This window comes from Mchenga conophoros, linkage group LG14, assembly GCF_057382185.1.
Source record: "Mchenga conophoros isolate Kocher_MC1m ecotype Shallow Benthic linkage group LG14, M_conophoros_male_GT1.1, whole genome shotgun sequence".
Lineage (NCBI taxonomy): Eukaryota > Metazoa > Chordata > Actinopteri > Cichliformes > Cichlidae > Mchenga > Mchenga conophoros.
Window position 1 is genome coordinate 17,475,029 of NC_140539.1, and position 27,283 is coordinate 17,502,311.

The window sequence follows — 27,283 nt, forward strand, 5'->3', positions numbered from 1 at the left end:
AGAGAATCTCGAGTTAATACTAAGAAATAATTTCTATTGATTTATTTATTTGTGCAGATTTTACCTTTTAGGGACAATAAAGCATGTGAATTCGTCTTTCTACTGACGTCATATATACGTGGAAATAGATGTGTAATGTCCCGAGATGAATCAGTTTGTGTTCAATGTCTTGTGATTAAATATCACCAAAATAAATAATGACGCTATCAGGTGCAACTTTACTTTTTATTACTTTTTTGTAAATTAAATTTCTTTATTAATTTTTATGAAATTATTCTCAGTTATAAAGACTGCGGTGGTCTTCAAAACTGACGCTAAATTCTACATTTACATTGTTTTATAACGTATGCTAAACAACACGTCAGCACAGACTTTAACAATACCACTACTGCACTGCCATCTCCCGGTTGAAATACTAACTGCACCTAGAGAAGAATTTGGGGCAAAAGTCACCTGTTACGATAAGCACGATTCGAATCTTTAGCGTTTTTAAACTGGTTTGTGTTGATGTTGCGAAAATACAAAAAGTACAGAGATGTTTATGCGTTGAGTAAAGGCTTTGTTGATGGGTGATGCAGAGATAATGAATGCTTGCTGTCATTACAAACTTCTGTAAACATGCCACCTAAAACATCTAAATCAGTTTTACATAAATAAGTAAATAAATAAAAAACTCACATTACCTCCTTTCTTAAAAATTTATTTCAGAATCAATCCAAATTAACATTTTATGATTAAAATTTCAACACACAATGTGCCAAACAAGACAACAGTACATACAGGAGTGTAATAACTGATGTGTTCACCTGGTGAGTAAATATCTTACGATAATAGTGCAATCCAAACTGTGTACAGGCTTAGCCCATATCACTGCAAACAAGTTAGTATCAAATATTGTTTAGACATATAATCGAATCAGCAGACACGTTTTCAGTCTCTTCATGGCAATGCATTTTGAAGATACAATCAAACGTTATGAAGGCATACCGTTAGTCAGTTATCAACATTCAAAAACAAAATGTTTTCCCCATTCTACAAAGTGATTTCCTAAATTATAAATTATGAACTACATACAGTTCTAAGATGCCTTGTGTCCACATAAAAAGGCTATGTGTTCATGTCAGAACAGGAGAAAAAGGCATACTGGTAGCTAATGCTCTCTCTCACACGAGTGATTTCATTCACTGTTTATTTGCAAAAGTTGTAATCGGCTGTTTAACCGTCAAAAACTGAACCACAAAATTTCCAAACAGGAATAATCCCTTAACATTCCCTTTTACCCCCCTTTAAAAAAAATGCAGCAGCTATTCTCTGAAAATTCTAAGCACAGACTGTATCGTTGTCTAGGCTGGCAGGTATGGAGCTATGTTTTAAGTGAAACTTAATGCTAAATATCTGTATCACAACAGGAGGATAACAGTCATAACTGATATATAGTGGATTTGCTATGAATTCATTGCTAGTCTGATGGAGGAAATAATAAGTGATCCAAGAGAGCTCGGCACACTAAAAGGTGATTTATCAGAGTGAATTATGGCTTTAAGTGCACTAGCAGAGATTGGATCCAGGTCACACTAAAAGAATCCTGCACAAACCTAGATATTAAGAGTCCATCAGGGTAGCCAGAGTTAAAGGATAAATAATGCATGGTTACTGTATTACACAGATATTCTATATCGAAATAGAGCCATCTCTAAAATTGGTCTTCCCTATCAGAACATTGATAAGTGCAGCCTTGCCCTCCCGGGCATCCCTCTGAGCTTGTCTGACGATATCATTTAACTTTTCTTCATTTTCAGAGCCTATAAGGTAGCCCTTACCACCGTAGCCATCTGCCACGATGTGATAGTCTGCAAAAAGAAGAGAATTTACCTTTTAACATATGCCCAGACATCACTGAGTGTATTCTACAACCAATCACAGCACGAACATGAACATTATAAATCTACCTGTATATGCAAGGCCGCATGCCACGTTGCTGCCGAGCATAGGAACCTGCTCTCTGGATATCTGACTCCAGCACGCATCATTTCCCACCAGAGCTATCACTGGTGTCTGAGGTGTGAAAAGCAGAGCATGCATTATCAAAAGACATCAGCAGAAAAATATGCACACACAAAAAAATGAATGCTTAAATAAGCTGTCGTGTCAGTGGTCCATAGCGGTCATACAGCAAGTATGAAAACATATTATGTAGTGCATCTTTCCATTGTATGACACAAGAACTGAGTCTGTGATGTTTAATGCCGTACACACCAGTAGCTAACACTTGCATTATTTTCATTTGGTTTTGATCATTAGATCTTTCTCTAGACCACATGTGCACTGATCCTAACTGACTACTGTTAGCTACCTTGCTTCCATAGATTACATACATGTAATCTAAATAGGATTGTGTGTGATTTTACCTTGTGTCTAGTGAATGTGTCAAACTCTGCAATACTGTATCCTAAGGAGCCATCACCATAGACTATCCACACCTGAAACAAACACAACATAGCTTTTGTTTTTAAAACGTCAATGATTTTTTAAACTGATCATCAGATGATCAGGCAAAGCTCCCCAGACATACCTCAGATTCAGGCCGGCACAGTTTAGCCCCCAAAGCAAAACCACCTCCAACTCCCAGAGTCCCAAAGGCTCCTATAGGAAAGGAATGAAGAGCAAGATTAAAACATCATGATTGCAACTAACTCAGAAAATAGTTATCATCCAGCCAAAACTTGTGCACTATGGATTTTTGTTTTACTTATAAAGCTCTTGGTTTAAACAACCAAAATATTTCATTGTTTTAATTAAACTATTTGCTTTGTCAGCAGCATCCTACCTGGATCGAGCCAACACAGAGGTCCTCTTGGTTTCATTATGTAAGCGGCACTTCCTACAAAATCTCCTCCATCTGCAACAATGACGCTGTCCTCAGCCATCAGCTCATCCACACAATGGAGGGCTTTCAAGGGATTTAAGTGGTATTCAGTCTTCTCCTCAGCTTTAGCCCTGAAATAAAAAATAAATAAATTTTAAAAAAGCAACATGTTAGCTTTTGTGATGGTTACAGATAGAAGATTTTGCAATGCATACTTTAACACAACCCCACTGCTTACTTGTTTGCAGCTTCTTTGGTCGCATCCCCTGCTTTGAGGCTCTGAGGCCATTCCTCTGGACAGCGATGGCCCTTCAGCCCTTCGGAAAGTCGCACTAAAAATGATCCAGCATCACCTGAAAATACAACATACAGTTTTGGGGGTTTTTTTTGCAGTTGTTGAATTAATGTATTTATTCTTAGGTCCAACTCTAAAGAAAAAAAAAAAAATCAGGAGTATGCTTATATTTATATGCACCACATGTACAATATTTTATGATTATCTAAAGATTTTTGAATCTTTCCTTCCTTTAAAGCTAGCATGAAATCAGGGGGCAAACATACCCTGAATTGCTATAGTTGGTTTCCAGAACATGTCTGAGTTTTTTAGCAGCTGTGTCTTGTCTCTGTTGACAGCGATGATCTTGCTGCGTCTGCTGAGAGTTCTGCCGTAACTCAGCCGGAAGTCACACACAGTGCCTGTAAACACGGTGCACAAAAGTCAATATTTCTCCAGGGATCGTGGTGAGCCTGCAGCTATACACACTATGTAAAAAACACAGTTTAACCTCTCTCTGTATCGCAACACATACTTCCAGAATAAATTAAATCCAGAAGGAGAAAAAAAGATGCAAAAGAATTACTGAAAAATTAAAAATGCAATCAATAACACTGATCCATCGTGGAACTTTGTTAAATATTTACTCCGACATATTTTGAAACGCAGTTATCCTGCACAATTTTCTTTAGATTATAATATTAATATTAAATAGGTTGGTCTCAAAATTTTATTTCTCTTTTTATCATTATGGAATAAAAAGGAAACAATGTTTGCCTGACCTGCCAGGACTACCACATCGGCTTCCTTCAGAGCATCTCGTCTGTTTTGTCGGATGTGGATGGGGCTGTCTTTACCCAGCAAGCCACGACACATACCCCCGAGAAAGCAGGGGATGCCCAGATCCTCCAAAGCCTTCCTGTTTAAAATAAACAAATAAATGAAATAAATAAAAACATTTTTTAAAAAGGGGGAAACCATTTTGACCAGATGTAACATCCAAGTAAAAATACCAAAATATAATTTCACTGATATTTGAAGACTGAAGAAAAATTTGCTTAAGGCTCACCACAGGAATAGTTTAACACATTTTAACAAACACTTCCAGTATCAACACCAAACAACAAAGAGTGGCAGAAAAATAAAAGGACACGTGACTCATCTTTTACCTGATGTTATCCACTGGTGTTGGGGGTAGTGTTGCTTGGCTACCCAGCACAATAACAGGTTTCTTGGCTCGACTCACCAGCTCTAGGCACTTTTGGATCTGGCATGCATCGAAAAAAATGTTTAAAAATGCTGTCAATCTCCAATGGCCAGAGCATTTACGTATTGACGAACATTTACTACAAGACTTACCTGATTGTCTGTGGCTTGAGGGATGTGAACGGGAAGTGGAGACATATCCCTGGGCTCCCAGGCTCCAGCAAAGAGATTCATGAGGTGGTTATGAAGGTACCTTTGAAGAAAGCAGACCACAAAAATCAAATAATTCAGAACATATGAACACACTTCTGATTAGGGAAGAATAATGAGGAAAGAAATTCCCAAATTATGATATTATAAAAGATGCAAACATTATAAATAACCCAAACAGTAGCATGCAGTGCAAAAACAACATACCATGAGACAATTCTTCCCATCAGGCCTTTGGGAGGGTTCTTAACAACAAACTCCTTAGACACCAGGTGGAAGGGGTAGAGCGTGTCAATGGGGAACTCTATGAAAACAGGACCAGGCGTTCCTGACTGAGCAATGGCCAACGCCTTCTTGACCGTAGGCACAATTTCTCTGACAGTCCTGATGGAGGTGCAGAACTTACACAAAGGCTTGAAGAGAGACATCTGGTCGATATCTTGCAGTGCTCCTCTGCCCTGTTCCGCAAACACAATTGATAAACACTGAAGAATGCTTTTTTTTGCCTGTCGTTTTACTCTGCATGCACATTAATATTGTGGTGGCATTAATAATATCTGAATCCACTCCACCTGGAGTAGCGTGCCAGCAGCTCCTCCAATGAGCAGCAAAGGAGATTCAGCCATCTGAGCATTCTTCACTGCGGTCACTGTGTTAGTGAGGCCTGGGCCAGCCGTCACAGCGGCTACACCAACCGTACCTGAAGCAGAAACAAGCATAACAGCTTGCTGTCAGAGCTATTACTAAGGTGCACCTACATTTATCTCTACCTTGTGTAGTGTACATTTTTGTTCCATTGCTGTGTAGTATTGTTGCTATAAGTTATGTTTTACTTCTGCATTAATTTATTTGAATCCCTCTATTCGTTTTGGTGCAGTAATAATGTGAATTTCTCAACTGGGGGGTAATAGGGGTGTAACAACATCTGAACAGAGACCAAAATTGTGAAAAAAAAACCCATCTTCTGATAGCCATGGGGATCTGATACTGTCCAGGTAATGCAAACTAGGACAGTAAGACACATAATGTTGAAAGACACTTTGTTCATGATCAAACCAAAATCAAGTGATCAGGTCAGGTTTTTAGCAGGTTTTTAAATTATTATTCATGCCACCTTAATAACATCTAAACCAAGCCATTGTTTCAAGGAAGTGTTAACTCCTTTTAGCCTCTAAGAAGGCTGTTAGATGCACCTTTGCTTGATAAATCATAATGTCTGCAGGAGGTGGAACGCCTGCATTAAGAATGAGTCGTATCACTGGAGATGCATTTTCACGCAATCTAAACCTGCACCTGAAAGTCTTGCCACAGCATCAGCAGCGAAGACTGCAGTGGCCTCGTGCCTAGTGTCCACAATCCGGATCCCCATCTTCTCGCAAGCCACCAGGATAGGTGAAATATGCCCACCCACAAGAGTGAAAATGTACTTGACCCCATGGGCATGGAGGACCTCTGCCACAATGTCGCCACCGTGCTTGGAGCTCTTTGTGTCAGTCTGGAATAAGTAAAGAGGGACAGAATTAGGTTACTGCAGACAAGATCGTGGCTGTTGTAACCACATAAACAATCGTGCAAACTAAAATAAAACCGCTGTCTAATATAAAGAGCTGACTGTGCTCTGTAGGGCCACCTGTCACACTCCTTTTCATCCCACTGTCGTTTCCTATTATGCAACAACCGCATATTGTTCAGGGCTGCAGTGTTGATGTGGAGCCGCGGGGATCTGATAACCTTTGTGCTGGAAAACCACAAGGCTGGTCAAAGTTTACGTGAATAGAGTCCAGCTTACGCTTCAACACTGACTGCCTGTAGAAGACTTTTTTTTTAAGTGGCCACAGATTATGCAATGACTGAAAACAGAGTGCATAACGAAGGATAGCACAGAAAGCACACAGATTACGGTGTTGACTTTTTTTAAAATACCTACTTTGTGGAACAATTGGTAGAGTATGCCAAGTTTGTAGGCTGCAAACAGTAGCCCACCCAGCACCAGGCTTGTAAAGGATCCGAGAACAATGCCGACGACTCCAAAAGGCTCCATGCTGGAATGCGGAAGCAAATCCCAATTTCTGAAAAGACACTACGGTAAATAAGCTAAACTTATTATATCAAAATCTATGGAGCTACCGGTTCAGCAGCTCACCGGTTCAAGCTAGGCTAATAAACTATGGAGCTTCTTCTACAACTGCTATACACCCATTTCAAAGGCGTACACGTGCAACTACATTCACTCAGAAGTTAAAAAATTTTAAGTTACTCCGAGGCTCTGAAGGACATTTGGTCGTCTACAACTTGAAACGACCAGGTACCCTTACTTTACACCTGCGCCGACACAGAAAGAAATGTGACAGTTGATGGTAAAGCCGCCTGTAAAGGATATAGGGTACTTCCGTTTAGTAATTTTCAAAATATATGACTGCTGCTAAAGTTCACAGCATTTATTTATGGGGTATACATGGGGATTTTCTTTTCCAGTTGTTATTATTTTTCTGTAGCCATGAACGCAATAAAAGTTACACGTGTGTCTTCATTAGTTGCTGTGTATTTAATCGTATGCTCACATGTATGGCAAACATTGTACCTTTATTGTCAAGGTACAGATTTATTTCCGTCTTTAGTGAACGTGAGGGCGCTGTTCAAGCCAAGGACGGTCTCTAGTTCAGGTGTGTCAAACGTGAGACATAGACCTTCCCATTGCAGTAACAGATAAATAAACAAATGACAGAAAAAAAATCTTGTTTTTCTTTTTTTTTTTTATTCTCTGCTATAGAATTCAATTTTTACAACGGGTTCACAGTGAAAAGGCAAAAAAGTATAATTTTAGCCATTTAATTATTTGTGTTGACAGATTTCTTTCATCGGCTATAATGTATCATGTCGAAAAGCTGAGACATACTGTTGAAATTGCACTTCTCGGGGATTTTAAATGTGTAGTTAAACTTCTATAGAACGACCGAAAGGGGATTTTCACTGATCCAGCCCATTTAAGATCCAAGTGTGCTGCATGAGCCACAACATGAAATGAGTTTGACACTCCTGCTCTGGTCAAATCAGGGACTTTACACAGTCAAAGGTTCAAGATGTGTAAAATGGGTTCAAACTGCATTATTTGTAGTGAGAGCAAGATGCATGTTAAATAATAAGTCGAGTGAAATCAGCAGATTGCATAGTAAAGGAAACAAAACAAAATGCAAGATTTTATAATTTGAATGAAAATATTTACAATAGATTTTATAGGCTAGACAGTATTAACATAATGAATCTATCAGTCTTTTAATGAAAGAGCATGGTTGTCTTTGTCTGTGTGTATGTGTTAAAGTTAGTTTGTTGTTTTACAGCATGTTCACAGCAGTGTGCAGAAAGGAAGTTTGTACACATCGATAACCTTTCCATAATCAGGATTTTCAGCAAACAGTAGTTTATCATGCACCCGTTGTTCCTCAAAGACAATAATCTGAAAGAGAGCAGAAAAATAAACATAAATTAACTAAGGTTCTTTAGTTACAAGTTACACTTATAATTCATGTTCCATCTTTTGATATTACACAGGTACCTCATTCTCTCCACTTCTAAGCCAAGGTGCTGGGAGATAAAGGAAATGCTGGGGGCCAATAAACCAATAACGTCCAAGGTTCTGCCCATTGACAAATATAATGCCTTTACCCCAACTCTGTGGATAAATACACTATCAACAAACAGAAACTAGCCAGCCAGCCAATACAGCATGTATTGGTTTTTTTTAAAGAAAAAACCCTCTAGCTTACTTGCTGGTTAGTTAATGTTTTCCACACAAACTGTTATACTCACACGAAGGCTGACAAAGGTGTCTTTGGGAGGGCCATCGACACAGAGCCTGGCCTGGAAAAACCCGGGGATACAATGTGACTTGAAGTCAGTTTTCCATTGGCCTGAATTTGTTAATCTAAAACAAGAGCCACAAAACACATACTGTTATCAAAGTGCACATTGAATCTATACAAGGAGACTCGAGCAATTTTTGATTGAATCTTCCCTTTAACATAGACAATGAAAAGGTACACTTAGAAACCTGCCATTCTAAACACTGTACGATTTTGGCAAGAAAGACGTTTTAATCCAGATAACAGACCTTTTTATAAAGCTGGGCTTCATATCAAAGCAGGAGATGGAAAATCCTCTCAGTGGAGTGTTGTTCAACACAATGTCTCCCACAATACCTGTAATTTGAATTATAAACTGAATATTCCTTACAGTTATGTCGTTTATACGTTACTTTAAATGACTTATATATATATATATATATATATACACACATGTAAAAAATAACTAGTCTTGATTGCAACTGATAGGTTTAATAGTGCATGCAGGAAAAAAAACGTGTGTCCTTCCAACCTCATTAGGAAATGAATACTTTTATTTTACTAGCACTATCCACAAATGTGGATGTCTAACCAGATACTTACTCTGGATTTTATTTACTTTTTCTTCATACAAAACAAAGGCAAAAAAAATAAATAAAAATAAAGCAGTAAGCATAGAACATCTTTTAGGACTTAAGCTTAAAAAATATGTGCCCTGGCCTGAAAGTCCATGCAGCTATGCAATCTGACAGCAGAAGTATTATTATCAGTATGAAAATTTGCTGAATTTAAATTGTAAAACTTTCTGAATGACATTTTGTCAAAAGACTGAAGCAGTCACTTTGATATAGCTATGTAAAAAACACACAGCAGCATGTGGAATACCTTTGCGCTGTTCATCCAGAGCTTTCCCATAATTCACTCTCCCACAGTTCTCCACAAGGAAGCTTAATGTCCTCTCCCCCTTTGATATACAAAAAATTAGTGCTTTAAATGTTGAGTATAAATAAAAGATGACTATGTACAATTTTCTTTGAGTCTATGAATATTCCAAGTCCTAACACACACGTCTATGGACTGTGGGAGTAAATCATAGTGTGCAAAGAGTGCAATTAACTAATGGCACTATTGTGTTTTGTAACTTCACTCCAAAGACAAATTTGGGGGTAAAATGGGATGATTAAGCATATTAACCCTAATCCTTAATTTAAGTATCACTTTGTAAAGTTCAGAGTAGATACAGAAAAAATGATCAGCACCTTTCCATCAGGGAGTGCAACCTCATGAGTCTTATAGTCCAAACAACCAACACACTCCCTGTTCACAAAAACCTGGAAAAGATTGAAAAGTCACACAGGCAGTGTATAATTATGCTGTATTTTGGATCTGTGGTTACTTTATCACTGGTATGCTCTTACCACTGCTCTGTCTCTAATGTTGTTCCTGGAGTTTAGGGCGCCTCCACCAGTGATAGTGGTTTCATACAGTGTATAACCATATGACTGACCATTGTTATTGTTCACAGGGAGATTCTCCATGTTCACTGGCTTGTCTGACTTGTGCGGCTGGAGAAATGGGAGGTAAAATCAAGTAAATGGTAAAACATTAAGAAAAATTTAAGAATTTGAAACATAATGCAATTTGATCAGATCTCTTGCTGCATCACAACACATGGGGAAAAAACAGGAGTAGTGTTGTGGCTTGAAAATTACAGTTTCTTAATGTAAGCTTTCACAAGTGCTCATGAAAGACTACCTGAATCTCATTCAGAAAGGGGAAGAAACATAGCTAAAGGAGAAGTAAGGTCAAACCTAACTGCAAGTTGTGAGACATCTGTCTTAAGCATATAAGCAGCAAGTTGCCAGATTGCTGCACAAAGACACACATGCTGATAACAGCAGCGTCATGTCTGTTTGATACTCATTGTACCATGTTTGCTCTCCTTCCACCAGGGACCCCATATTTATCTGCTCTGATCTAGTTTTGTCAGTTATACTATCAACTCTACCAGATGGGCGCTTGCCATCTGCAGCTCACCTTGTCGCTGAATTGCAAGATGTCCCACAGTGACAGGTGTTGCTGGATAAAAGCAGGGCTGTAAGCTTTCCTTTCCGGAGAAGAGGGCACTCCAGGAAGAGGCTCAGCTGTGAGTTCGCAAAAACATTCAGTCATGCCTGAGTTAGACATTTTAGTAGATTTACATTGTTTTTCATAAATTAAAATAAATATGGATCCTTAAGAAGAACTTACAGTGGTACTGGCTGAATAAATTCCTCAGGTGGTGATATTTTGGAGTGCAGTCCCCAGCTTCAGATAGGGGAGCATCATAATCTGCCAAGAAACCATTGAGACCGCTGACTTTTTAAAATGAAAAGATATTAAACATTTAAACGAGCAAAATTTTGGTTTTATTTTTGGAGAGCCGTTATGTTGTCTGTGTTTTCTGCATTGATTTAAACCACAGCTAACAAGCTGTATTATAGTACATAAACCATGCCCCTTCCACGTTAACAGATTTAACAGGGGTCAAATTAAAACAAAAAAGTCCACTTCAGATAAATTTCTCCCAAAGTTATTTTGCTCTGTTTGAAGTAGTTCTTATTTACAATCAAGAAGTAAAAGTTTTCTTGTAAGAGTGCTTGCATTTATGCAGCACTTTTCAAAACAAAGCGAGAATAATATGCAGTAATATTAAAGAATACCAGGGGCAAAAAATAGGAAAAGTGAAAAGTGAAAAATAAATACAATATAAATGAAGGGACCAGGTCGTGTAGGGCTTTAAAAATCAGCAATAAAAATCTTAAACTCAATTCTAAAACTAACAGGTAGCCAGTGAATGGCTGCAAGGACTGTTGTAATGTGTCACTGCTGGAAAAGATATCCCTCAAACATGTAAAACACTTCTTTGTGCTTTGATCTCTGGGCTCTGGGGTCTAAGGTTAATCCCACCCTACCGTAACTGGTGACCTGAGATTTGTAGGCGCCAAAGTCCATTGCGCCGTTCATGAAGCCAAAGCTGGTTCCGCCATGAAACATGTACAGATTAATGGAAACGCCTCGATCCAAGATCTCGGACACCACAGCCAGCATGTCTGTCATAAAGGGCAGCACAGATTTTCCACTGTAGCAGTGTGTGACGACATAACACACAAAGACCAACAAGCAGCAATATATGGAGTTTTAAAGTGCATATTTACAATCTGCCTAAACATTTCAAATAAATAAACACTTGTCACTTTGAATCTTGTCATAAAATGAACATATGCTTGGAAAAATTGTGTGACTTAAAAAAAACATTTGCAAACCCTCGGCGTGGAACACGTGATGATGTTCTCCCCAGACATCAAACCATCCAGACCAGTACTCCATTACCATTAGAGGTTTCTGGGGCTACACAACAGAACACGTGTATTAAGTAGGCTCTATCTTGCTCCTCACTGTCACAGGCTGAATAAAACATTACCATCAATTCATAATAAAAATCCCCAAAGTATTTCTCAGTTGACTTAAATGTCTTTCAGATTGAAATGTCAACCTGTCATGACAATCGCAGATCATCGTTGACCATCACTTACCTGTATGTCAGCCAAATGTTGGATGGCTCCAAATGAGAGTCTCTGAAGGTTTATTGTTTTTAGAGCTGAAATAAGCAAGATGTCACATTCTCAAACACGATCCAATAACAAGGACAAAACCATAAAGTAAAAAGCGAACAAAGGACACAGACAACGATTGTTTGTATCTTTCTTTAGCTCAAGGTTTATCAGTGTTATTACCTCCTTCCACCCCTCCACATCTTAAGCCTTCCCAGTTGTCTGAAGTCATCAGAAGCTCTTTGATCCCTCTGGACTGGAGACACTACAGCAAAAAAGACAACGAAGGGTGCAGGAATCCATCATGCTGCAATGTCACAAACCATTTTAATGATTAAAATTGGCAATAATACACACATTCTTTATAAATGGCATATATTTGTCATCTTTTGCAAATGAGCCGTATTCATTCTCAACCTGGACTGCAATGATCGGGCCGCCTCCTTCAAACTAAAAAACAAAACCAAACAGAGAAAACTCTAGTTATTCTTTTGGCTTAAAATGTAGTGAGAAAACAGCCACCTGGACTTACCATCAGAGGCTTGATAACTGAGATGAGCTTGTCAAAGTACAAGTTGACAGCATTTACGAATCCAGGATAAGTTGTCCTCAACTGCATCTCTTCATCTTGTAGCAACCAGCTAGAGAAAAAAAAGAGGAACAAGAGAGAAGACACGGTGTGGTATACTGCGTATTTATGGAACAGCTTCAAATTGATGGGAAGATGATACTACCTAGGCAACCCGCCCAAGTCCCATTCAGCGCAGATGTAAGGTCCAGGACGCAGTATAACCCAGAGACCCAGCTGTGCTGCCAAACTGACATAGGCCCTGAGACAGGCACAGATGCTTCATGCTCTTTTCAGAAATAAATACTTTGTATGTCTTAAAAAAAAAAAAAAAAGTAGTCCTACAAACGTAACACATTTAGGTGGGAAACTTACTTAAGGTCCAGCTGATCCTGAAAATTAAATGTTCCCCTCTCAGGCTCATGGAGGTTCCATGGCACATATCTGAAAAATAAAGCAGCAAAGAATATATTCTTTGTATCATCAGCAATAGTACAGTGTATAAGGAGGAGAAATGTTCAACAGGCCTTCCACATAGACCCTAAACTGGTTTCTATTTGGCTTACTTCACCAAAAGAACAGATACTTGTGATTTAAGGCGTACAGAATGTGCACTGGGAACGTACGTTGTGAGTGTATTGAGACCACAGGCCTTCATCTTCAGCAGCCTGTCCTCCCAGTAGGCTCTGGGGACACGGAAGTAATGGACAGAGCCTCCCAGGATGCGGAAAGGCTCTCCTTCTAGAGTAAACTGAGACGAGTTGGCCTTCAGTCCCTCTAAACGACTCATTCTTCTCACATCAAGGTGATGTCTGAGGGGGAAAAAAAAATCACTAACATATAATCTAACAGAAAAAAGTTCATTTTTTTAAAGCAGGTATTGCATGCTGGATTATGGTGTTTTTAAGCTGTGTCAAAGCATTTGAAACATTTTAGCATGACATTACAGTAACAAATGATGCATTTAAAACATTGTAGTACCTGCAGACTGCACAAATAACGCATACATTTTAGGTAGAGTAAATGGAAAACCTTACCAAGACTTAACATGAAAGTTGAAACTGCCAGCTACATCAAAAACACTGTCAGTGCTGTGGCTTGAAGCTGAGCTTACCAGAGCGCATTCGTGGAAGGGGTGGATGGTGCTGGGAGGCCTCAAACACTGTGGATAAGGGAAACTATTGTTGTTTTAGAACAAAAATATAATAGTTCTCTCTCTCTCACTCTCTCTCTACCCCTTAGTCTTTGTCAGTGAAGCACTGCCTTACAGAAAACAGAAATCACACTGTACACAGTAATGTTGGTCTCTTCATATTTCTTTGCTCAGTTTTTACATGTTTTGTTTTTCTCGGTTTAGAGGGCAAACGGAACAACGTCACATTAACAAAGTGTACTTGGTAGGAAATGCTAAAGGTTCAACTTTATTGAACAACTAATTGTTCAATCAGTTCAACTGTTCAGTGTAATTGCGGTTACAAACATAACTTAAAGTATGACCAGCGAAGGCAGGTGGAGTACCTTTGTTGAGACTTCTGGTTCATCCACGGTGCTTGTAACAAGAAAAGAACAAGAAGCTCCCTGTGAATGAAAATTTGCATTATGAGGTTAGGGGCTGTTCACAATTATTTACCTTTTTATAAGCGCACAAACAGGAACATAGGAGTAGGAGTTTAATGGCTGATTGACATATTCTGAAGTATTTTCTAGGCATTTGATTACACCCCCCAGCACCATCACACATTCTTAAAGAGTGGAAGTACCTCTCTAACCATATGGACAGGAGAAGTGGTTTTGTGTGCTTCTGCAAGGGCAGCTATGGCGAGGCCACATCCCAGTGCACACAAGGTGGAATCAGGCCATTCAAACTGTGAAAGAGACCAAAGGGTGACAGGTGGCTGTTCCCTCAACCCTGAACACACAGGCCATTGCAAGACACCAGCTGGAAAGACTCTTGGATCTTTAGCAGCCCTGAAAGTGGCACCTGAAAAACTGTAACGCTAACAGCTGGGCTTACTGCTGGTGTGTATATCCTAAAAAGCAAAATTATGTTTTGTTTTGTTATTCTAATGTAAAGTAATTTTATAGCATTGTGTCAATCAATAAAGTTAGCTGCTGTTGTAATTTCTATAGCTTCAAATGTATCTTCACCAAACAAAGCAATAATGAAAAAAATGTAAAAATTCGGGAACATTCCCTTTCCCCCTTATTTGCCTGTTTTATCAGGTTTACACATATTTATTACACCTCATTAAATAGCATTCTGGATTGATTGCTTTCCTGCCAATAACATCGATTTTTATTTATTTATTCATTAAAATAACACACAAGACAAAGTCAGCCACTAAAAAGACAAGGGTCTGTCTGTAGATCCCATTTTAAAAAAATCTGTCATTCAATAAATTATTTACAAGAATTTAGAGTGCTCTCCGTTTTCAATGAGCAGGTGAACTTTTTGGTGGTCCCTAAGTATCTACCGTAGTTGTCGCGTTTCATTGTAGTGATGGGATTTCCGGATCTTTTTAGAGAACCGGCTCCTTCGGCTCACTAAAAAGAGTCGGTTCTTTTGGCTCCCAACTGGATCTTCAGGTTGTTTTGTTGCTTTAATTAACTAATTATGGACAACAATATAAAATTATGCACAAAAGGAATTAGTAATGTAAAAAAACGTGGTTTTCTTTATATATATGTTTATATATAAATTAGAGATGGACCGATCCGATATTACGTATCGGTATCGGTCCGATACTGACCTAAATTACTGGATCGGATATCGGAGAAAAATAAAAAATGTAATCCGATCCATTAAATATCACGAAAGCACCTCACAAAACTTGCAACACGCCGTAACTCACCTCAGAACGTTAGCACGTTGGAGCAGTATGCATCACGTGATAGAGCGGCTGTGGCATGCGGGACCTGTTGGTGGTCTGGATAGCATTTGGAGCTTCGCTAGCAACCTGGCATTTCATCTCCGACAAAGTTATCCCCGAGAGAAGTAAAGCAAGTGTGTAAGTCCATCTCTGAATGTTTGTAAAGCATTCCCACGTTAAGCTTAACGAGCGACTGCCTCTCGCTCTCCGGCTGCTACTTCAATCGTGAAACTGCTTAAATGATCAGCTGATCGGCTTTTCTGTAGCGAGTCCGTCTTTCTTGTTTGTTTTTGGCCCACTTTGCACCAGAAAGAGGAAACCAGCGGCTGAACAACAGCAGCACGTTTAAGCTTGATAAGCTGTTGTTAGAATTTATTTAATATTACTTTCTACACCAGGATCGTTTTCTACGTAGCTGACGCTGGTAACTGTGCAGGGGCGGATCTAGCAAAGTTTAGCCAGGGGGGCCGATAGGGCATTAACTGGGAAAAGGGGGCACAAAGACATACTTTTCTTTCTTATTCTCATTTAAAATGTCTAGCTTTTAATAAATAATTATCTGACACCCAAAGTTTTAATTTGATGTAAAACGAATAGAAGTCAATTACTGTATATAGTGACTATTAAGTCTAATATATATACCCCAGTAAGCTATAGTACTTTTTCCTTTGGGAAGGTACCATCTGTGCAGTCTGCAATTTTGTTGAAGAAAGATGTTGAATCTATTTAATATTTCTGTGCATTTTTTTTCACACTGCATCAAATTAAGGTTGATTACGTCGATTAAGCATCATGAGGTGGCGCGTGAGGGGTGGTTCCCTATTTTTTATTTATTTATTTTTGTTGTTGCTGGGAGTTGGAACCCTATTAGTTAGGTTGCTTAATATTTACGCTAAGTACTCTTTAAAATACCAGAATAGGGAGAATGGTGTAGGTCTAAGTTTATTAGATTGATCAGTATTGCTGAACTATGAAATATTTTTTTTGTATACAGGTATAACAGAATAGCTTTAGTGTAGTTGTTGTTTTAAACTTGAGTATGAACTTGCAGTGGCTTGCAAAATGACTTGCAAAATGCAGCAAGATATTTTAAAAAACAGTTTTGTTGATTAAAAAACACTATATCGGATTCATATCGGTATCGGCAGATATCCAAATTTATGATATCGGTATCGGTATCGGACATAAAAAAGTGGTATCGTGCCATCTCTAATATAAATATTTATGAGGGCCCCTAGAGACAAAACTCGTACAAACTCCAAAACACATTTCTAGCGTTAACTGAACTTCCAAAACAGAGCTACCTAGATCACTTAAATTACACAATCGAATGCATATGTCTATTGTTTTTGTATTATCACACAAACAATCATATATATATATATATATAGCGTAGTGGTTAGACTACACGCCTTTGGAACAGAGGATCGCAAGTTCGATTCCTGCCTGGGGCGTCTGTATCCAGTAAGGGTCCTAAGGCTAGACCCCCTATGCTAAGCAAGCCTACCGCAGACATGAGCGAGACAGATAAATATGAAGACATGCCGGCTCGGACGTCGCCCGGATCAACAAGGTCCGCGTCAGGTGTTGAGGAACCAGGGCACCCTGACGAAAAGTGGGCTACTGGAACAAGAAGGCATCGGTGGGCAAGAGACGAAAACAGGGCATTGTTGGAATGCTACTACGCAAGTAACCCTGGCGGAAGGGGCTACATGAATAGGATGAGGGACCTATGGATTCTTCGATACCCAACATCCACAATGACGGCGAAACAACTAGTAGCTCAGTGTTCCAACATTCGAAAGAAGGGACTGCTCTCACAGCTAGAGATTGACGAGGTACAACACAAATGCTACGGCAAGGAGGAGTCAGGACGCCAGGTCAGGGGGGAGATATCATCACCCGAGATTGGGTACATAGCCCCAAGTGCGATAGGAGAAGGATCGTTGAGTGCGAGAGGAACTGACCTGAAAAATAGGATCATGGCCAAGCTTGAAACCTGGATCCCCCGTAGCCGGTTACCAAGATTACGTGAAGTACCCTCAGAAGGTCTGCTAGATGATGTTAATGCAGCACTACGGGCAATACCTACAACCACGATTACCGACACTAACAAGCTCATCTACAATACGGCAACAGTGATCAGTGAGATGCTTGGCTACAAGTTGAACAGCAGTACTAAGGGGCAGTACCCTCCATGGAGAAGGAGGCTAGAGGGCAAGATCAAAGTAGCACGGAGGGAGGTTAGCCAACTAACGGAGTTGCAGAAAGGTGCGACAAATAAGGTGCCTAAGAAATACAGCAAGCTGTCCATACCTGAGGCCTTGGAAACTGCCAAGCAAAGACTCACAGCCTTGGCCAGCCGCTTGAGGAGGTACACCAGAGAGATAGAAGGCAGGAGAATAAACCAGCTGTTCTCCACAGAACCAGCAAAGGTGTACTCTCAGTGGCAAGGGAACAATAAGAGAACAGCACCACCAAGGCTGGAGACGGAGCAATACTGGAAGAGCATATGGGAGAAGGATGCAACCCATAACGGCAATGCTCAGTGGCTAGAGGATCTGAGGGCAGACCACAGCGACCTCCCTGAACAGGGTCCAGTAACCATCACAGTGGCAGATATCCAAGAAAGGGTCTCCAGTATGAAGAGTTGGACAGCACCAGGGCCCGACATGGTTCACGCCTACTGGCTGAAGAAGCTGACTGCACTCCACGAGCGTCTGGCAGCACAAATGAACCAGCTGCTAGTTAACGAGAGACACCCGGAATGGCTAACTGAAGGCCGGACGGTCCTGATCCCCAAGGACCCCAAGAAGGGACCGGTCCCCTCCAACTACCGACCAATAACCTGCCTCAGTACTACATGGAAGCTCCTGTCAGGCATCATATCGGCTAAGATGAACAGGCACATGGGTCAATACATGAGCGGGACACAGAAAGGAATTGGCAAGAATACCAGAGGCGCAAAACACCAGCTACTGGTAGACAGAACAATCAGCCGAGACTGCAAGACCAGACTGACCAACCTGTGCACTGCCTGGATTGATTACAAGAAGGCCTATGACTCAATGCCCCACAGCTGGATACTGGAATGCCTAGAATTGTACAAGATCAATGGGACCCTAAGAGCCTTCATCAGGAACTCAATGGGGATGTGGCGTACAACACTAGAGGCCAACTCCAAGCCCATAGCACAAGTCACCATCAAGTGCGGGATCTACCAAGGAGATGCTCTGTCCCCACTGCTGTTCTGCATAGGCCTGAACCCCCTCAGTGAGATCATTAACAAGACTGGCTACGGATACCGACTACGGAACGGAGCAGTTGTCAGCCACCTCCTGTACATGGATGACATCAAGCTGTATGCCAAGAGTGAACGAGACATCGATTCACTGATCCACACTACCAGGCTATACAGCAATGACATTGGAATGTCGTTCGGACTGGAGAAGTGTAGTCGGATGGTAACAAAGAGAGGGAAGGTAGTCAGAACTGAGGGGATTGAACTACCAGAAGGCAACATTGCAGACATAGAGGACAGTTACAAGTACTTGGGGATCCCACAGGCGAATGGGAACCATGAAGAGGCCGCTAGAAAAGCTGCAAGTACCTGCAGAGGGTCAGGCAAGTCCTGAGGAGTCAGCTGAATGGTAAGAACAAGATCCGGGCCATCAACACGTACGCCCTGCCCGTGATCAGGTACCCTGCTGGGGTAATAGGCTGGCCAAAGGAGGAGATAGAAGCCACTGACATAAAGACAAGAAAGCTCCTTACCATGCATGGAGGGTTTCACCCCAAATCCAGCACCCTGAGGCTGTACGCTAAGCGGAAGGAAGGGGGCCGGGGACTGGTGAGTGTCAGCACCACAGTCCAGGATGAGACAACGAACATCCAAGAATACATTGGGAAGATGGCCCCAACTGACCGAGTGCTCAGTGAATACCTCAGGCAGCAGAAACCCAAGAAAGAGGAGGGAGACGAGGAACCATCATGGAAGGACAGGCCCCTGCACGGTATGTACCACCGGCAGATAGGGGAGGTGGCTGATATCCAGAAATCCTACCAGTGGCTGGACAAAGCTGGACTGAAAGACAGCACAGAAGCACTAATCATGGCAGCACAAGAACAAGCTCTGAGCACAAGATCCATAGAGGCTGGGGTCTATCACACCAGGCAAGACCCCAGGTGCAGGCTGTGTAAAGACAATCCAGCACATAACAGCAGGGTGCAAGATGCTAGCAGGCAAGGCATACATGGAACGCCATAACCAAGTGGCCGGCATAGTGTACAGGAACATCTGTGCCGAGTATAACCTGGAAGTCCCGAGGTCAAAATGGGAGATGCCCCCAAGGGTGGTGGAGAATGACCGAGCTAAGATCCTGTGGGACTTCCAGATACAGACGGACAAAATGGTGGTGGCTAACCAACCGGACATAGTGGTGGTAGACAAACAGAAGAAGACGGCCGTAGTGATCGATGTAGCGGTTCCGAATGACAGCAATATCAGGAAGAAGGAACACGAGAAGCTGGAGAAATACCAAGGGCTCAGAGAAGAGCTCGAGAGGATGTGGAGGGTGAAGGTAACGGTGGTCCCCGTGGTAATCGGAGCACTAGGTGCGGTGACTCCCAAGCTAGGCGAGTGGCTCCAGCAGATCCCGGGAATAACATCGGAGATCTCTGTCCAGAAGAGCGCAGTCCTGGGAACAGCTAAGATACTGCGCAGGACCCTCAAGCTCCCAGGCCTCTGGTAGAGGACCCGAGCTTGAAGGATAAACCGCCCGCAGGGGCGTGCTGGGTGTTTTTTATACATACACACACACACACACACACACACACACACACATATATATATATATATATATATATATATATAAACATAGTGGTGGTCAGAGGTGTGGACTCGAGTCACATGACTTGGACTCGAGTCAGACTCGAGTCATTAATTTTATGACTTTAGACATACTTGAAAAAATGTTCTAAGACTTGTGACTTGACTTGGACTTTTACACCAATGACTTGGGACTTGAATTGGACTTGAACCGGTTTACTTGAAAAGACTTGATATTTTACCCCAAATATAAAATTTAACATGCATATTATATAGAGATTGAAAATGTGACGTCATTCACGGATAGAACCGCAAAGGATTCTGGGAACTCGTGGCAAGCGGTACTAGCGCACGCAGGCTTTCAATTAAAATCAGTTATACAGCAATAAAAAGAAACACAAAAATGTCAAGAAGCTGTTGTATTATTAACTGCAATAGCCGGTCGCATGACAGCCACGGGAAGCCGACGAGTAAAGAGATCGGTTGTTATCGGATTACGTCGTTGAAGAGAAATTGTTCAAGCCATGTTTCCGAAGTAACAAAGACGCGACGGATGGCCTGGATTTCAGCCATTCAAAGATCAAATATAACGTCCCAGAACACTCCAGCTCACAGGTTAGTCTGCTCCAAGCATTTACACGAAGGTCAGTGTTTTTTAGTAGTTAATACGTCATTTTCACAACATAATTAGTGATATAGGTTACAAGCAAGTCTGGCGCTGAACAGAAATTGTCGCGCTATGCTTCTTTATTTATTGTGCATAAATAGTGAATTGTCCTGACACAATATTGCGTTTCGCTTCTGTTATTATGGTACATTGACAAAAACATATACTTTTCTTCAAAGGATAAAACAGGTTTTTTGTATCACTAATTGCCCAGTACGATTACAGCATACAGTATTATTGTCACTGCTACATTTCTGTGATGCTACCAGAAATTATTTCCACTACTAATGAATTACCGTTGAGCTCAAAGGTCCTATTAATAAACGGTTAAGGAATGTGTATTTATGACGACAATTTGTGAGACTGGTAAACTTATGATACGTACGATGGTCTTTCATTCTACACGGTGCATTTCAAGGTCCTGTACCCATCCGTCGGTAGACTGTACCTGGGCTTGTTGCAGTGACCTGAAGTTACTAAACTTCATGAGTGTATGCGCTCACTCCAAGAAGCGTATGATTATAAATATGCATATAAATATTAGGGGTGCAACGATATTCGTATCGATATTGAACCGTTCGATACAGTGCTTTCGGTTTGGTACGCATATGTATCGAACAATACAACATTTGTAATTTATTTTATCAACTTTCCTTCCGATGATGCTGTCTGTGTTGAGCGCTCAGTGAATCTGCGTTCGACTACTCCGCCTAGGCTGCACTGTCGAGCGCAGATCCACTGAGCGCTCAACACAGACAGCATAGTCAGAAGGAAGAGTGCAGGGCAAGCTAGCAAGACACATGGACCTCCCCCACCCTCATTCAGATCTGGCGTTTGGAATTATTTTGGTTTTCATGTGACGTATGACCCTGAAGGTAAGCGAGTCATGGACTAAAGTAAAACAGTATGTTGGATGTGCCATGCAATGCTCAATTACATGGGTGGGAACTAGTGTGTTAGCGCAGTTAGCTCGTTAACGTGTTGGCCGTCTAGCCCCACACACGGGGCGATCGGCGGTAGCTCGTTAACGGAGATTTGCAGTGTTGTGGCGTTAAGGTCATTTCAACGAGATTAACCTGAAAGCACTAGCGGGAACACAACGAATATGACTGCACATTTACTCCGACATCATCCTAGTGCAAAGACCAAAACAACAAGCATGCTACTAACTTTAGCCGAGTCATTTAGACAGCTGTTAGCACATGATTCTCCTTATGCTGCTGAGAATATAGCCCAGAAGAAGCGGATAGTATAGCTTTTATTTTGGAAAGAGCCATTTCTCTGTAATAAACTCTCTTTTCCAAAGATGAGTGATTCCTCAATCAGATACAGGGCTCGCAATAATTTTTTTCAGTCGGGCTACCAAAATCTATCTCTGCCCTGCCCGTCGGGCTATTGTAGGAAGGAAAAATATATGTCAATGCTTTTGCATTCTTTCAGAAATGTAGCTGGGTAATTATGTCATTGGCATCGGTGAGCCACTGTCAATATGTGACATATTGAAATCGCGTTTGAATTTGCGCTTGTTTTTTTGCTTTCACTTTGCAATCGTGCGAACTGTGTATAGAGAGCGACAGCACTGATCTGTGAGTGATGATAATTTGTGCACCAATTCCTCTGACATCGTCTTATTAATCGTTAGCTTACTATGCAAACATGACAAGTGAAATCTCCCGCAGCTTAAACATGTGAGAGGTTGATCGCGCAGAGAATCGCTGACCGTCATGTGAGTGTGTGTGTAAAAGCAGCAGTATATATATTTTAGTTCTGCTGAGCCAAATAAGACAGGTCAGGGTGAAGAAGTGACAGCCAAAGAAAAGCTTACCACAAAACGGAGAAGTTATGACAAATCAGACTATAAGGCAAAAAGAAAGTGCAGCTTTATGGTTTCATGGACAAAAGAATTTCTGTGGCTGCAATATGATGAGCTAAATAACCAGGGCTGCACATAAGTGGTCCGCAGGTGCGCATTCGCTGTCAAAATAAAAAACACGCACAAGGGTTAGGGTTAAATTTAAAAACTGTACTTTTGAGTTAAAATATCCATCCATCCATCCATCCATCCATTCGCTTCCGCTTATCCTTTTCAGGGTCGCGGGGGGCGCTGGAGCCTATCCCAGCTGTCATAGGGCGTGAGGCGGGGTACACCCTGGACAGGTCGCCAGTCTGTCGCAGGGCCGACACACAGGGACAGACAACCATTCGCACTCACATTCACTCGCACATTCACACCTAATGGCAATTTGGATTTTCCAATTCACCTATCCCCACAAGCTGCATGTCTTTGGACGGTGGGAGGAAGCCGGAGTACCCGGAGAGAACCCACGCAAACACGGGGAGAACATGCAAACTCCACACAGAAAGACCCCGGCCTGATGTTGGAATTGAACTCAGGACCTTCTTGCTGTGCGGCAACAGTGCTAACCACCGTGCCACCGTGCTGCCTGAGTTAAAATATATATTTATAATTTTAATAAATGACAAATTAAAAAGGCATGAACATTTTTTTTGTATCGAAAAAATATCGAACCGTGACACCAAAGTATCGAACCGAACCGAACCGTGAATTTTGTGTATCGTTGCACCCCTAATAAATATGCTACGATGAGATAGCTGACTTCATCTAACTAGCAAATGTTGTCCAGGCTACGTTGGTGATGCAGTTTTTTTTAATGTGTATGATATTTTTGTCATGCGATTTTAAAGCTGGTCCTACAACCGCATCCAAGAATAACATGCAGCTTATCTCAGAACTGTCGGTGAAAATTATTCTTGGAGCTAGGTTTAATTGAGCTGCATTTTAAAGAGGTGCAATTTCACAATTTGTGTATATTTTCTAAGTTCACTATTTTGTCATGTGTTGAGAAAAACACAGATTTTAAAATTACATGGTCTAATATTTACATTTAGCATAACTGCAACATTATTTTTTCATGTTTTTTTTTTTTAAAGACTCGAAAGGACTTGAAATTCAAAGTTTCAGACTTGTGACTTGACTCGGACTTTTACACCAGTGACTTGAGACTCGACTCTGACTTGCCTGACATTACTTGAGACTTGACTTGAGACTTGAGGATAAAGACTTGAGACTTACTTGAGACTTGCAAAACAATGACTTGGTCCCACCTCTGGTGGTGGTAGACAAACAGAAGAAGACGGCCGTAGTGATCGATGTAGCGGTTCCGAATGACAGCAATATCAGGAAGAAGGAACACGAGAAGCTGGAGAAATACCAAGGGCTCAGAGAAGAGCTCGAGAGGATGTGGAGGGTGAAGGTAATGGTGGTCCCCGTGGTAATCGGAGCACTAGGTGCGGTGACTCCCAAGCTAGGCGAGTGGCTCCAGCAGATCCCGGGAACAACATCGGAGATCTCTGTCCAGAAGAGCGCAGTCCTGGGAACAGCTAAGATACTGTGCAGGACCCTCAAGCTCCCAGGCCTCTGGTAGAGGACCCGAGCTTGAAGGATAAACCGCCCGCAGGGGCGTGCTGGGTGTTTTTTTTTTTTATATATATTCAAATAATTAAAGAAAAATTAATTTACCTGTTGCTACCACACACCCAATCCGATTGTTAGTACTTGCTGGCTTGTGTAGCCACTAGGTAACAAAAGCTCAACACGGCCCCTAGCATCCTGGAGCACTTGTGTTGTGTTTTGGAGTTTTGTATGTGCTTTGTCTCTAGTGGCCACTTTAGACATACTTTTATTTATTCACTCCACATAAACTGTAATAAATAAATTATAAAATACAAAAAACAACTATTTACATTTCATACATTTAAACTTTTAAGTAGTTAAATTTTCAGCTTTTTCCTTTTAAACAAATTTAAAGTGAAACAACACAAAACACTGCAAACCACAACACAATAGAATATTGGGGGGGGGGGAAGAACGCCCAGACCTTTAATTAAGGGAAAGGTTGTCACTGAGAAATATTAATGTCACACTCAACTGACTGCGTTTTATCTTCCCATTGCACTGATGGGTGGACATTTCTTAGGTGCCTGTGCATGTTGTTTTTGGAGCCGGCTCTATATTATATCCTTTTCTTGCAGACTCTACACTCTGCCTTTGTGTTGTCAATAAGACTGAAATGGTTCCAGACTTTGCTTCTTTTCTTGGTGTTACTCATTTTCTTTACTGTACCTTTCCAGTGTGACGGTGTTGTCTCTTGTTGTTGCTCCCGGCTGCCTTTTTTTCCCTCTCCCTCCTGCTCTTGTTGTGTGCTACTGCTGTTGCAAGTGTAACTACCACCCGCCCCCTCAGCTCAGGGGGGAGGGACGCAAACGCAAGGCTCTGTTTGCCGTCTCTGCTCAGTGCAAACACAAGGGTGACTTGCAGCGTGAAGCAAAAAAAGTGAAAGAGAGGGCAGGAGAAAGAAAAATAAAACCCCACGGCTCGCAACGTTCACTTCAAAGACCCGGCTCTAAGAGCCATTTCGTTCGCGACCGACCCATCACTATTTCATTGGACTTTTCGGACTCGGACGCTCGCTTCTCATGGGAATAAGAAGCTTTATTTTGTAGCGCGATCAGAAAAAATACTTGAATTACCCATAGCGAATTCATTAGTTTTTAATAATTAATTCCGGAAGTACGAATGCTGGCGGTATCATTCAATTCTTCACAGGTTTCACGAAACTACGTTAAGCTAGCAATATCCTTAGTTGAGAAGACTCGTCTATCAGGCTCCATGCTGGAAGGAGACTCGGAAGACTAAATTGTGGAAATATGGCTTTTAATAGGCGTTAACACAATAAGGTTCAGCGTGCTGTCATTAATGTATTGTTGATACCAATGGAAAGCTCAGTGATTGGTCTTCGTCTATCCTTGAAGCAACGATATTTTCTTCTACTTTGCGTCGCTGCCGCGGGAATAATTATGTATCGCTTTACAAGGTAAGGCAAACACTGATACAGCGCTGTTTTTACCGGTCACTAACTTTTACTAAGAGTTATGTGCGTGAAGACATCTCGCACACTGATACGTGAAATGTTTACAGTTTGTGATTGTTAAGCTCCACGAATCGTGCTTGGAGCTACTGGTCCGTATTCAACTCAGCTACACAGCGACTGACCAGGGCACCTGTGAACGCGTATCTGGCTCACCTGTTAGACTCTACGTGTCTACGTAACAGCTACTTGTCTTTCACTGGCCCACTTTTCCCACACACATTTTATACTCAAGCCTAGTCCTAGAGAATTAAAAAAACAAAACAAAACGCTGGAGATTTACATTAAAATTATTATTCTTAGACTGTAGTATGTGAAAAAAAAACGGATAAGGTAAAACTTGTGTGATGTTATTCAGCTGAAATATATTCAGCTTTTTTCAGTAAGGTTGGGATGCTATGTAAAATGTAAATTAGGCATGTAACTGCTGCTTAGATAACCCTGCAACAGGCCAGTAGAAATAGTAGGTATGAAAAGTGACGATAAGAACATCACAGAGAGGCTAAGTTCACCACTCTCTGAAAGGTTATGAGAGAAAATAGTTTAATAACTGAAGAATAGCATTTATCCGTCTAGATTTCCAATACGAGCATGCGGGGATTTCATCATCTGAGCATCACTAAAAGATTAAACACAATAAGGAGAAATAGCTACATGTAAGAGGAAATGCAGATAACCAGTGCTGAATGGACGTGATCTCTGGGCATTCAGGCAACACTGCATAAAAAACTTAACTCAGAAACAGAGAAACACTGTTTATCATTGCATGTGCAAATGGAAGATAAACATGAACAAAAACACCTCCAGAAACCTTAAGATGTCCTCTGGGCCAGAGCTCAATTCAGATGGACTGAGGTGAAAACATGTGCTGACTGTTTAAATTCTTTTTAGATGACATAGACACTTTCCTCTGCAATAAAAAGAAGAGGTACTGTCCAACTTGTTTGAAACCAGTTTAAAAACAAGCTTTCACAATCTTACACAAACCATAGGTAACCTGCACACTTGCAAAGGCACCGGTAACCAAGTGATAATCTGCCATTCAAATCAACATATTCGTTTGGGAAAGCCTCCACGAGGACAATGCCACATTTTGTCAAGTCAAGTCAAAGTTTATTTATGTAGCCTCTGCTTTTAAGCCTAGATCTAGAAATGTCCTAGAGCAGATGGTTCTAGACCTCAGTGCTCTGTTAGGGTTTTAAAAGTTATGTTAAGTAAAGGCATCAAACCACTGAGACGCTTAAAAACAAGTATAAAATTTTAAACTGGATCCTGAAAGGGACTGCACGCCCGTGTAAAGGACACCAGTACAGGTGTAATGTCATCACATTACATTTTGAACGACTTGAAGATGACGAAATAAGATTAGAGCCAACATATAAAGAGTTACAATAATCGAGACAAGAGGTAATA

General features: G+C 41.0%; 3 protein-coding genes across 6 annotated transcripts in view; 1 reads left to right on the top strand and 2 right to left on the bottom strand.

Annotated features, from left to right (window-relative positions):
• Window positions 1–684: 684 nt before the first annotated feature.
• Window positions 685–6,933, bottom strand: hacl2 (2-hydroxyacyl-CoA lyase 2). 2 transcript variants are annotated; one of them, XM_085245596.1, is made up of 15 exons: window positions 6,700–6,933; window positions 6,484–6,625; window positions 5,850–6,051; window positions 5,129–5,256; window positions 4,764–5,014; window positions 4,500–4,599; window positions 4,310–4,407; window positions 3,923–4,059; window positions 3,428–3,562; window positions 3,105–3,219; window positions 2,828–2,997; window positions 2,573–2,643; window positions 2,409–2,480; window positions 1,950–2,055; window positions 685–1,850 (listed from the first exon to the last, which is right to left on the bottom strand). In XM_085245596.1, exons 2-15 carry the CDS (start codon window positions 6,595–6,597, stop codon window positions 1,672–1,674), a joined length of 1,878 nt encoding a protein of 625 aa, XP_085101722.1. In that variant the 5' UTR covers window positions 6,598–6,625; window positions 6,700–6,933; the 3' UTR covers window positions 685–1,671. The 2 variants fall into 2 exon arrangements, with proteins under 2 accessions (XP_085101722.1, XP_085101723.1); XM_085245597.1 differs by having other exon boundaries at window positions 6,872–6,888.
• LOC146559540 (beta-galactosidase-1-like protein 2) overlaps window positions 6,409–27,283 on the top strand; it is a 42,757-nt gene continuing 21,882 nt past the window's right edge. The window contains exons 1-2 of one of the 3 annotated variants that reach the window (XM_085245593.1): window positions 6,409–6,641; window positions 9,921–9,975. In XM_085245593.1, the coding sequence (XP_085101719.1) occupies window positions 6,572–6,641; window positions 9,921–9,975 (125 nt within the window). In that variant the 5' untranslated portion in view covers window positions 6,409–6,571. Of the gene's footprint in view, window positions 6,642–9,920; window positions 9,976–25,221; window positions 25,817–27,283 lie in introns of those variants that run through there. The other 2 variants (XM_085245594.1, XM_085245595.1) reach the window with 2 other exon arrangements.
• LOC146559541 (beta-galactosidase-1-like protein 2) lies at window positions 7,292–25,306 on the bottom strand. Its single transcript, XM_085245598.1, has 22 exons — window positions 25,066–25,306; window positions 14,317–14,421; window positions 14,075–14,134; window positions 13,594–13,718; window positions 13,183–13,368; window positions 12,932–13,000; window positions 12,723–12,818; window positions 12,521–12,629; window positions 12,346–12,438; window positions 12,172–12,253; window positions 11,971–12,035; window positions 11,701–11,785; window positions 11,350–11,487; window positions 10,646–10,726; window positions 10,433–10,539; window positions 9,814–9,960; window positions 9,655–9,726; window positions 9,281–9,359; window positions 8,665–8,752; window positions 8,364–8,478; window positions 8,110–8,226; window positions 7,292–8,010 (listed from the first exon to the last, which is right to left on the bottom strand). Exons 5-22 carry the CDS (start codon window positions 13,344–13,346, stop codon window positions 7,900–7,902), a joined length of 1,818 nt encoding a protein of 605 aa, XP_085101724.1. The 5' UTR covers window positions 13,347–13,368; window positions 13,594–13,718; window positions 14,075–14,134; window positions 14,317–14,421; window positions 25,066–25,306; the 3' UTR covers window positions 7,292–7,899.